At 45.5% G+C, this 12,203-nt stretch overlaps 1 protein-coding gene across 4 annotated transcripts; it reads left to right on the forward strand.

Annotated features, from left to right (window-relative positions):
* Window positions 1-6,322: 6,322 nt before the first annotated feature.
* LOC123427719 lies at window positions 6,323-10,313 on the forward strand. Of its 4 annotated transcripts, none has more exons than XM_045111835.1 (11): window positions 6,323-6,522; window positions 6,635-6,949; window positions 7,144-7,281; window positions 7,398-7,487; window positions 7,601-7,626; window positions 7,706-7,747; window positions 7,896-7,967; window positions 8,805-8,846; window positions 8,967-8,978; window positions 9,114-9,170; window positions 9,991-10,313. In XM_045111835.1, exons 1-11 carry the CDS (start codon window positions 6,395-6,397, stop codon window positions 10,002-10,004), a joined length of 936 nt encoding a protein of 311 aa, XP_044967770.1. In that variant the 5' UTR covers window positions 6,323-6,394; the 3' UTR covers window positions 10,005-10,313. The 4 variants fall into 4 exon arrangements, with proteins under 4 accessions (XP_044967770.1, XP_044967769.1, XP_044967768.1 ...); XM_045111834.1 differs by having other exon boundaries at window positions 6,326-6,522; window positions 8,760-8,846; XM_045111833.1 differs by having other exon boundaries at window positions 6,332-6,522; window positions 8,916-8,978.
* The last annotated feature ends 1,890 nt before the right edge of the window (window positions 10,314-12,203 follow it).

A 12,203-nucleotide genomic window follows, 5' to 3' on the forward strand; every position in this document is an offset into this window, starting at 1 on the left:
ATCATTGACATTTCTGTCTACACAAGCACTTAAATGGCTAAGCATACGAGTACTTTGTTCCAAATGTCTGCTAACATAATCATTGAAACTCTGTTGTTTGGCAACAAAGTTGTCAAATTTAACAAAGCACAGGCTAGCAGGTTTATCAAAAGTAATATCACTCTCATCAAACCTACGCAAAGAATTCACTTCCACTACCTGTATTGGGTTATTGAGACCATGGATCTCTTCGATAGGTGGTAGATTTTTGACATCTTCAGATCTAATGCCTTTCTCTTGCATAGATTTCTTGGCTTCTTGCATATCTTCGGGACTGAGGAATATAATACCTCTTTTCTTAGGAGTTGGCTTAGGAGGTGGTTCAGGAATAGTCCAAGCATTATCGTTTATCAAGAGGTTATTCAGTAGGGTCTCAGCTTGTTCTACAGTTCGTTCCCTAAAAACACAACCAGCACAACTATCTAGGTGGTCTCTAGAGGCATCGGTAAGTCCGCTATAGAGGATATCAAGTATCTCGTTCTTCTTAAGAGGGTGATCAAGCAAAGCATTCTGTAGGTGGACGAGCCTCCCCCAAGCTTGTGGAAGACTCTCTTCTTTGAGTTGAGCAAAGTTGTATATTTCCTGCAAGGCAACTTGCTTCTTATGGGCAGGGAAATATTTCTCACAGAAGTAATAGACTATCTCCTGGGGACTACGCACACATCCAGGAGCAAGAGAGGTGAACCAGACTTTAGCGTCATCCTTTAGAGAGAAAGGAAACATCTTAAGGATATAGTAGTGGCGGATCTTCTCCTCATTAGTGAAAAGGTTGGCTATTTCGGATAGTTTGGCAAGATGGGCTATGACCGTCTCAGACTCATAACCGTGAAAAGGATCAGATTGGACTAGAGAGATTATCTCAGGGTCGACAGAGAATTCATAATCCTTATAGGTGACAAAGATAGGCGAAGTGGCAAACTTCGGGTCATTTTTCATCCTAGCTTCCCGAGATTTCTCTTTCCACTTGAGAAGTAATTTCTCAGCGTCATAGGCATCCTTACACGCAAGAAAATCCTCAGCTATCTCTCCCTCCATAACGTAACCCTCAGGTATATCAAGCAATTCATATCTAGGAGAGCTAGATCTAGCAGGAGCAAAATCAGGTTCTATCTCAATAGTATCGGTAGTATCAGAAGCATCACAAGCATTGGCAGTAACTCTGGCAATATGAGCATCAAGGAACACTCCTAGTGGAACATCAGGCAAAGGAGTATCTCTAGTAGTATCAAGCATAGCATCATCAGGCAAAATAGCATCTCTAGCATCATCAGGCAAAGCAGTATCAAGCATAGCATCTCTAGCAGTATCAGGCATAGTATCAAGCATAGTATCATCATGCATAGTATCTCTAGCAGTAGCATCATAAGCATCATCAAGCACATGCGACATATCAAGATTTCTAGCAGGAGGTGATGTCGCAAACTTACTCATAACTGAAGGTGAATCAAGTGTACAACTAGATGGCAATTCCTTACCTCCCCTTGTAGTTGAGGGCAAGACTTTGGTCTTCGAATCCTTCAAATTCTTCATAGTGATCAGCAGATATAAATCCCAAGTGACTCAGAGAATATAGCAATACCTCCCCGGCAACGGCGCCAGAAAAATGCTGATTGCAATCTCTGACGATGGCTAGACGAATGCTGATGACAACAAACCTTCCCTTGCAACGGCACCAGAAGAATGCTACTAGCACTCCCCAACAATGAAACTAGAAGAATGTTGTTGACAGCCCACCAACGCGTGGGTTCGCAGCAGTTTTCGAGGGTAGAGTATTCGACCCAAATTTGTTGGTACGCCAGGCAGGAGGTGAGAGAATACTCTCGAGTATTAGCAGCTGAAATTGTTAGATTCAACCACACCTGAAAGATTAGTATCTGCAAGCAAAGTAGTAACAACAAAGTAATATGATAACAACGGTGTCAGAAACGATATGTTTACAGCAGACTATTCCTAACGATTGTATCAATGGCGCCAAGTTGCCTCGCCGACGGAAATTGTCAGTTCCCGTCAACGACCAGCGAACCAAAATTGTAGCAGGTAGCAGCAGTGTAACGAGCAATAGCAGCGGCAATGAACAACAATAGTGACAGCAGTAGCAAGTAGCAACAGTAGCAAGCGACAGTAGTAGCAACAATAGCAGAGCAAAACAAGTAACAGCAGTAGCAACAGTAGTAGCAGCAACTACAGAGCAATACAAGTAACAACAGTAGCAACAGTAGGACAAACTCGTAGGCAATGGGTCGGTGATTTGTTTGGATGATATTCATCATGCAACAGCTATAACACGGAGAGATATGTGGCTAGCTCTCGTTCGTCAATGTGACGTAGGCATGCATTCCGTGTGTCGTCATACGCGCTTAGGGAAAAGAACTTGCATGACATCTATTGTCCATCCCTCCCGTGGCAGCGGGGTCCAAAAGGAAACTACGGGATATTAAGGTTCTCCTTTTAATAAAGAACCGGACCAACGCATTAGCACTTGGTGAACACATGAACTCCTCAAACTATGGTCATCACCGGGAGTGGTTCCGGTTATTGTCACTCCGGGTTTGCCTGATCATAACACATAGTAGGTAACTACAACTTGCAAGATCGGATCTAAAACACACATATATTGGTGACAACATAATAATTTCAGATCTGAAATCATGGCACTCGGGCCCTAGTGACAAGCATTAAGCATGGCAAAGTAGTAGCAACATCAATCTCAGAACATAGTGGATACTAGGGATCAATTCCCATCAAAACTAACTCGATTACATGATAGATCTCATCCTACTCATCACCGCCCAGCGAGCCTACGAATAGATTACTCACGAACGACGAAGAGCTTCATGGAATTGGAGAGGGAAGAAGGTTGATGATGACGATGGCGACGATTTCCCCTCTCCGGAGCCCAAGACAGACTCCAGATCTGCCCTCCAGATGAAGAACAAGTGGTGGCAGCGCCTCCGTATCGTAAACACGGCGAAAACTTCTCTTTTATTTTTTCTAGGACGAAAGGGATCTTATAGAGCTGGAATTGGGGCGGCAGAGCCGTGTGGGCCCCACAAGCCTGCCCACCGCCACGAGGGGGTGGTGGCGGAGCCAGGGCTTGTGGCCCACTGGCCCACCCCCTGAGGTGGAACTTGGCGCAGATATTTTTCTTATTTTCCAAAACTGCTCCCCGTAAATTTTCACGATGTTTGGAGAACTTTGATTTCTGCACAAAAATAACACCAAGGCAATTCTGCTGAAAACAGCGTGAGTCGAGGTTAGTTCCATTCAAATCATGCAAATTAGAGTCCAAAACAAGTGCAAAAGAGTTTGGAAAAGTAGATACGATGGAGACGTATCAAGCATCAGACACTATTTGCATTACGTTCTCCTCTTGTAGCCACGTGGATTCGAAGCATTTCTGGTCGGTTCGTTAATGATCCCCCTGTGTATCTCCCTCCGTATCAATAAAAATCGGCCGATGATCAGATTTTGTAAGTGTAGCATTAGTGACTTTCACGTTAGGGAAGAGCCCATGGAATTGACCATTACAAACCGCTCTATCCAGGTGCTCTCTCAGCCTCCTCCTTCTCCAAATGTATAGGTCACCGCTGCACCCCATATCTTCCATCTCACAATCAACAAGTGTATCTCTAAAATTTTGTATCATGTGTATCGATCTAGCTGCAGCACCCTCCTTGTGATGGGAGTATACAATCTCATTAAAATCCCCTGCTGCCATCCAAGGGAGTTTTATTCGCTCATGCAGATCACGCAGATATGACCACGACCGATGCTTGTCTTACTGTTTCGGTTCACCATAAAACCCTGTAAACCTCCAAGCCTCATATGTGCCATCCCCAACTATAACATTTATAAAGTTCTTGTCCTTGTCTCTCAGCTGTGTCGCCACCGGTGTTCGCCAATACAACAGTAAGCCACCAATCGCCGTGTTGCTTTCCTGCACCTCCATGCTGTCCATCTTTAACATTTTCCAGAGTTTTTCTGCCTTAGTTGTGTTCAGATTCGTCTCGGACAGAAATATGACATCCACCCCCACTACTTTTGGACGTCCAGAAGCGCTCTTTCTGCCATGACACTGGCCATGCCACGACAGTTCTAGCAAATGATTTTAATTGCTCCCAGCGAACACCCTCTAGGGGAGTCGCCAATATATCATTAGCGGTGCTGCTCTCAGAGATCGTAGCTCTCATCCTCTTTGGGTCATGGATTTTCTGCGAGGTACTAAGCTTACTATTATCCAAAACCTTCGCACTATTATTGTTTTCTAGGAGATTAACTTGTTTTGACATATATCCAGGTGGTAATGGAGAAGAAACCCCCGGACCTCCTACGGAAAGCGCACCAGGGGCAATGATTTTACCATCCTGGCCTATCAGATGTTTACGAATCGAAGGCACCAAAGCAGTTGCATTGGTATCCCCAGCAACATCCAGATCCATGTCATGCTCGTCCTCCGGACTCAGATCTCCCGCTTCTCCTCTACCTCTCCCAAAACCTGCTTTGCTAGCTAAACCCCCACGACCAGCTCTATTGCCCCTTCTTCCCGTTGGAACATCAAAATCGAGAAGGATCCACTCTCCACATTCAAGACATCCGGGTTATGTATACCGTCACCACATTCAGTTACACACATTCCATACTGCAAGAGCTCCCGAGCACTAAGACATAGGGTTGTTACCTCTACGAGAGGGGCCTGAACTCATACATCTTGCATACAAGCTTGCCGTAGCTAGGACTCTGCCCTCTCCATTCGTACCCTACACCTCTACTATCAGGTTCATTACCACGACAAACCCAACAGACACTTTCGGGGATATCTTTAGTGCACCTTTATAGTCACCCAGTTACATTGTGAAGTTTGATACTTTCAAAGCATTCCTACGGTACCCGTGAGTTGCACAATCTTATGGTCTAAGGAAATGATACTTGACATTAGAAAAGCTCTAGCAGACGAACTACACGATCTTGTGCTATGCTTAGGATTGGGTTTTGTCCATCACATCATTCTCCTAATGATGTGACCCCGTTGTACATGACATCCAATGTCCATGGTCAGGAAACCATGACCATCTATTGATCAACGAGCCAGTCAACTAGAGGCTCACTGGGGACATGGTGTGGCCTATGTATTCACACATGTATTACGGTTTTCGGTTAATCTAATTATAGCATGAACAATAGAAAATTATCATGAACAAAGAAATATAATAATAACCATTTTATTATTGCCTTTAGGGCATATTTCCAACAGTCACCGTGGTGAAAGAAAAAAAACACCAGTTGTAGCAAAATTCATGTCACCGTGATGTCCGGTGGTAGCTTTTCCCACTATCGGTTGCAACAAGTTTGAAACCAGTCGTCGTCGGCCACACTTCGTCATCTTCTTGGTTGTAGTAAAAACGGCTACCGGTTGTAGCTTTCCTCATCGCCTCGTTGCTCATTGCAGCAAACAAAACGTTGCACATTGCCTCGTCGCTCAGAAAAAGCTTCAACAGTATTGTGAAAAAGCTTCAATCGTAGTGTGAAAAAGCTTCAATCGATGTGTGAAAAGCTTCAACCATGAAAAAAAGCTTCAGTGGTCATGAGAAAAAAAGTGTCAACTCGTGAAAAAGGTTCAACCATCGTGAAAAAAACTTCAAGTGATATGAGAAAAAGCTTCAACCAATACAGCATGCCGATGATGGTGGGAGCAGCGACACCAAGAAGCTGCGGCCCGACGGCATGAGAGTGCCGCATCGTCACCAAGCTATAGCAATTGCCACGCGGAGCTGCAACCCAGAGGGTGCAACTGTTGCATGGGTAGAGTCGGGGACGAGGGCGGCGACCTGACGTCGAGGACGGCTGGCGAGGGTGCCGACCGACGACGAGGACACGATGGTGGTGCTTCAAGCTCAGGGCACGGTGTCCGTGACGCTCGGGACATTGACTCGTGAAGCGGCGGGACAGATCTGACGATTTTTAATCGTTACATCGGACAGGTGGAGCTCAATCGTCCCAATTGTTGGGACGGCGCGCCGGCGCCTAGTGTCCCCCCTCCCACCCACACAAAAAGAATAGTAGAAACTAAAGTGTCCGGGTTTTAATAGTTGTGTGGGCGAATCGGTGAAACTGAAAGGTACACGAAAAATAAATAAGGACCTAAATCTTCAGGACAAGGAAACTTATAAGGACGTGTTAAAAAAAAGTAACTTATAGGGACGAAAAACACACTTGTTCGAGAGTAATAAAATGGCAGGCCAACTATTCCTCGGAAGAAAAATGGCAGGGCAATTGCGTAGCACTAGTATATACTACTCGACTGCTAGCAGGCGTCGTTCCCCCAAATCGAATCCAATCTCTAGCGAATCCCGGCACGATGGAGCGGATCGACGCCCTGGAGCCCGGCGTCGGCATGCTCGCCGACTATCCCTTCGTGAGGCGGCTCCGGAACCGGCGGCTCATCGTCTACCTCTACCTCCAGGGCTTCGAGTCCGCCTACGATCGGTACGTGCTCTCTCCCGCGCGCCCGCCCGGCCGGCCGTTTCTTTACCTGCTCCGTGACGTCTCCTAGGTGCGTGCTAAATCCAATGCAGCCCGGCCGTGCAATGCAATGCAGGATAGTCCACGAGACGGATTTGTACATGAGCCGCCGGCGTCTGAAGCAGCTGGTGGCATGCGGCCAGTGGACCAAGGCCCTCGGCTACATCCGCCGCTTCGTACCGCCGGCCATCGGGGGCGTCGAGGCCCGCACCCTCTACATCTTCCTCGACACCTTCTGGGCCGTGGAGAACGCCGCCGCCGCGTGCTCAGCGGGCGCCCCCGTCGCGACCGCGGTGTACAAGCACGACGTCGGCATACTGACGACCATGTGCGCTGGCAACACCAAACTCTCTTCCATCCTCCACAAGATACACCACTCGCCGCAGTTCAGGTAAATATTAGTATATTGAGAAAATGAACAAGAAAAGAGGTAGATTTTTGGGGCGTTCAAGAAATGTGATGGCAATTCCGGATAAGGACTTCAAATGTGGTGGTTTTTTTGCAATTCACTCAAATATACTTGGTGGCAGACATTCTTCTGCTTGTTGTTGTTGAGCCTCAAACAAAGAATCCTGTCTAATGTAGGGCGTCCCTGGACTGGAAAATGGTGAGAGAGAAGGCATCGTTGGTCGCCGATGACTTGGTGAATCACTCCCCAGAGTTGAGGCGCAGGTCGCTGCTGCCGAATGGCCCACGGAGTCCGCATGACTTGCTTCCCATCGGGTACTCATACATTCATCCAACCTTGCTCCTTAATTCTTTCTGACCAGCTTCGACAGTTAGTTCTCCTGTAAATGATATGATCATCATCCCATGCATTGTCTTGTTTAATTGGTTAGTCCCCGTCGTCCAAGGCGCCAAAGGAGGGAAACATCCTGGCGGCCAACAACATCTGCTATTGTCAAATCCTATCTCAACAGGAAGAGGAGGTATGTACGTATATGCAGCAAGCATCATTCATTACCGAACTGGTCCTCAGTTCTGCAGTGCTATGTCTCCTAGTTTTCACATGACACTCACATATATGTGTTGCCTTTTGCAGCCTGCCTTCTTCTAGCCCAGTTTTTGGTATGAACATCTTGGCACGAAAGCAACCTTACTATCATAACCTCTGCATATGTGTGGTAGTTAATGTTTTCTATGGCAGGTCTGAACTCTGAGGGACGGAACCGGGTGGTGGATCTTATCGGTAATTAGAATTAGTCCCTGACCATCAAATTCCAGTTTGTAAAGAACATATTTGATAGTGATATAGTAAATTTATCTGTTGTTTCTTTGTTTCTGACACTAACTTTGACTATGCGCTGACAATCTCATGTGAACATGATAAACATTAGAGGATTGTATAAAAGATGGTAGACTTCCTGAGCTCCATCAAGGGCACCTACTTCAGTCAAGTGCAATGGAAGGTAGTTAATTCATAGTTGTGAGCAGCTTTCCATCTCTCCGTCCATCTGAACTTCAGTTGCACTTTTCATATGGGTTTTTTGTGATGCCTCATCTCACTTTAATTGCGTTGTATCTCTCTTGTTAATTTACTAGTAATTGCACTTCCTCTTTGTTACAGACCATACACCATACAGTACTTCCTAGAGTAGTTCATTGTTAGAGAACACTAGATGAACTAATGTATGGAGTATGGACTATAAGAATCATTTCTAACTCTTGTTTCACAATCCATTAAAATCCCTTGGAACACATCTGCCACAAATGTGGGTAAATTAACTGAACACCCTCAACCGTTTTCATGCCATGTAGAAGCTCCATATGCACATACTCATGCACTAAAAATCTAAAATTCTTGGTTGTCACTTGTCACAGAAACTCCATCATTGATGATATTATTCTACCTGCCTTGTTTTATAACTCGCCATGTAGATATATCAGCTTTCCTTGTGCATCTTTTGGTTCGTGAACTAATTTTTGGAACCTTCTAGTTTTATGACTCCTGCATTTGTCAGCTGCTTTCTTTCTTCTACTTGTTTTATGCCCAATAATAGCTGCAGGATTACACTTGCATATGGGAGTTGATAAGCGTATGCACCACAAATTCTATGATACACCGTGTCAGTTACATGTACATGCTCATTTTTGTGGTACAGATTTAGCATTACAACGACACAGCCATCAAGCTGGGTGTTACATGTACATGCCTGGCTACCTGCTGTCGTTTCTTACTGCTCAACTCAAGTAATTTGCAGGTGCTTTTATTACTCCATTCTCACAGACCATGCTTGGTACTACAGGCCCTGCTAAAAACATTGAGACTTCATCCGTGATTAATGCAGGTAAATTAGCTGAACACTTGCTTGGCTTTGGCTGCCTGCCATCAGTTCTAACTGCAAAACACATTTCAGGCAATCCAACTTGCACGGGTCTGCCTAATTATCTTTGTTGGTACCCACCAGTTGCAAATTCAGGTTAAGTATTTTAAATTTTTCCCACACCTGCATTCATTTTCAAACCTAGATGAATATCCAGCTTTTACAAAGTATACTTCATCGTTAGAGAACACAGATGAACTAATCAAGGGGCTACTGTGAATCTCTTCACAGGTATTCAAGTGTCACGGCCTGCTGAAACCTCTGGGTTCACGTCTGCCACAAATGCAGGTATATTAACTGAGCACTCTCAACGGCTTAGTATGTAGAAATTCCATCTACACATAATAATGATACCTGAAATTGTTGGTTGACAGAGAAGCTCCATTATCAATAATAGAAATACCTTTTATAACTGACCTTATTGATTTCTGCTGTCCTTGGACCACTTAGTTCCTTCAATAGCCATTTCAAAACCATGGAGGATATCATTTTCTGACTTTCATTTTTCAGCTGCTTTCTTTCATCTATCTTTCTATGCTAGTTACATGATTGCATTTGCATCTGAGAGGTGATGGTGTATTTACCGCAAGCATATAATGCACGTGTTCATTTTTATGGTACATGTGTTGCTAAGAAAAACTCCAGGATATCATAAAAAAAATGTTAGTCCGAGTTTAGACTCTTGATTTCCAATCTGCACAAGCCTTTCATCACATTTTCAAACATTGACTGTTAAGACAACATTATATATATAGGTAAAAGTTGAATTAAGGAGTATTGATAATACTTATTCGGGTGATACTAAAGGGTATTAATACTTGGTCTGAGTTTAGACTCTTGATTTCCAATCTGCATAAGCCCTTGTGTCACATTTTTCATTCATAAAGGTAAGACTGAACAAAATAAAGAGTAGACATGAAAACATACACAGCACCACCTTCTTGGGAAATTCTATACTTAAGCGAGACCCAATGTTTGATGTTAAGAGATTACGTTCCACTGTTGCAAGTTTTTTCAGTCTTTTGAGCCGCACCATTTTTATTGTATTTGCTTAGTGACACATTACCCAAGTAGAGTATTAACTGGTTGAATACTTGTTGCGATGCAGGAGTTGCGGACTGAAACTGAAGCTGGATCTTGCAGCGCAAACTGATGTGGCCTAATTGAGTGGGCCTTACTCGATGTGCTCCTTCAAGTTGCTTGGTTGCAATGGTGTTGGAAGGACACTATTTAGTTGGTTGTGTTTCCATTCGAGCTATGTTCTATCAACTTGAGACTTTACCTACTCTTGGTAGTGTCATGTTAGCATCAATCATGCGACATTGGACTCTTTGTTAGTGCTTGGTGGCATGTGGCATGTAAGTTGTATAGTGAATCAGACCTAAAACTCCATCATGGTAAGTTGCAACATATGGGTTTTTGCGGCAGTAAGTTTCCCCGAGTCTGAATATATAGATGAGCGCAGGTTGACCCATGCGACATGCCCCCTTGGGATACATCAAAACAGTGCAGAACCATAGCATAACTGACGCCACAACATCTGAGTTACACATGTTTACTTGTATACATACGTTGCTTGGTTCGTGTGACGAGTGCCGGTTTGGGTCTTCCAATCCACTTCAGTACATGTGGTTCCGATTTTATGAAGCGGTGTATTGGAAAATTCAGTTACGGAACAAACATGGTTAGAATGATTGCGTCGTTAGCCGCTTCGGTACAGACAGATCTGATTTTACATTCTACTGTTCCAGTGAAGGCAGATGTGATTTTACATTGTTTCAGAAATCACTGGAATCAGTACCCATGATTGTGTCGTTACTTTCTTCCCGAACATAATATTAGAATGATTTTATGCATAGGTCGCTTGCCTTGCCTTGAGAGTATGATCCTCTCAAATCCAAGGAGAATACGAATAACGGCAGGTGACTCATAAACACTAATGCCCCGTTTGGAATGGGTGTAATTTTTGTGTGCTTGCTGGTTATTTAGCTCAAACTTGAACTAAATACCAGTGGTCACACAAAATTTAACACCTTTTCCAAACAGCCCCTAGTTGGCTGACAAAGTACTAGTAGTGGAAAGGTATTAAGACACAACCAGCTCAAAACTTGCTTCAAATCTTGCAGATTGTTTTCCTAAAGTATGCAATGCACAGCGGAGATGCACCACCTTTCATCTTAGATTGTGGTAAGAAATGCATGCATGCCACAGCTAGAGTCTACAGTACAGACTATAATAAAGATCCATAGAACTTGAACAGTGGCGCTGATTAGTGTAAGACCAGGCTCCACATAAGGTCGGTTTCTTTTCAGGTCGTCGCTTAAGAATGGTTCTGTTGCTCTGGAGGTTGCTGTGGAGGCATAAGAGCAACTCTAGCAGACTCCGCATCTCGTCCCGATTCACAAAATAACTGTTAAAGTGTGGGTCGGAGTGGAAAAACCTGCCCGATCAGCCTCGCATCCCGTCCCGGTCCGTAAATATTTTTGCGGGGCGCGACAAAACTTTCCCCCAACCTCTAGTTTCACGGGCCGGGAGGCCGACCCGAGCTCAACCTCTATCCGCAGCAAGATTTGGCGGGAGGGACATTTTCGCGCGGCCTTTCCCGCTCCCCCCACCCGCCGCCACCATTGCCTCGCCACCGCACGCTCCGGTGCATCCTCCGCGGCCGTCCCTCACCGCCATGGACGCCTCCTTGCTGCCCCCCGTCACCGTCGAGGTCGCGCACGCTCCTTTCCCTCGGGCGGATCTCGTCGCCGGCCGTGTTGGCCCCGCCGTCGCTCAAGCTAGCGCTGCGCCTGCCCGCAAGCGGCAGGGCAACGTGGTCGTGCCGGGCGGAAATCCGACAGCCCACGCCGCGAAGGCTCGCGCTCCGGGCGCTAACCGCTGTTGCGCGATCTCGGCCGGCGGCGGAGAAGGTCACTAAGGCTGCAGGCGTCAAGAGGAAGAGGATTCAGGCTCCTCCTTCATCCTCTCACTCCATCCCGGAAAGAGATGCCCCGACGATGCCGTTCAACGGTGTCGCTCCCCCCGCAAGCGAGGTGTTCGACGAAATGGCCGGAAGGTATGCGCCTTCGAAGAACTACACGATCTTGGAAGATCAAGCTTTGATCCAAGCATGGAGTGCGGTGTCTCTTGATGTATGCACGGGTACATTTTAAACCGCAAAGAGATATTGGCAAAGAATCAAAAATCAATACTTCCGCATTATGGCAAAATATCCCAATAGGACTCCACGCATATTTCGGTCGCTTGAAGGGCGTTGGGAGAATATCAAACCTATGTGCAACCGTTGGACAGCTTGCTTGGAGCAAGTACGCAATG

Source organism: Hordeum vulgare, chromosome 2H (assembly GCF_904849725.1).
Source record: "Hordeum vulgare subsp. vulgare chromosome 2H, MorexV3_pseudomolecules_assembly, whole genome shotgun sequence".
Classification (NCBI taxonomy): Eukaryota; Viridiplantae; Streptophyta; class Magnoliopsida; order Poales; family Poaceae; genus Hordeum; species Hordeum vulgare.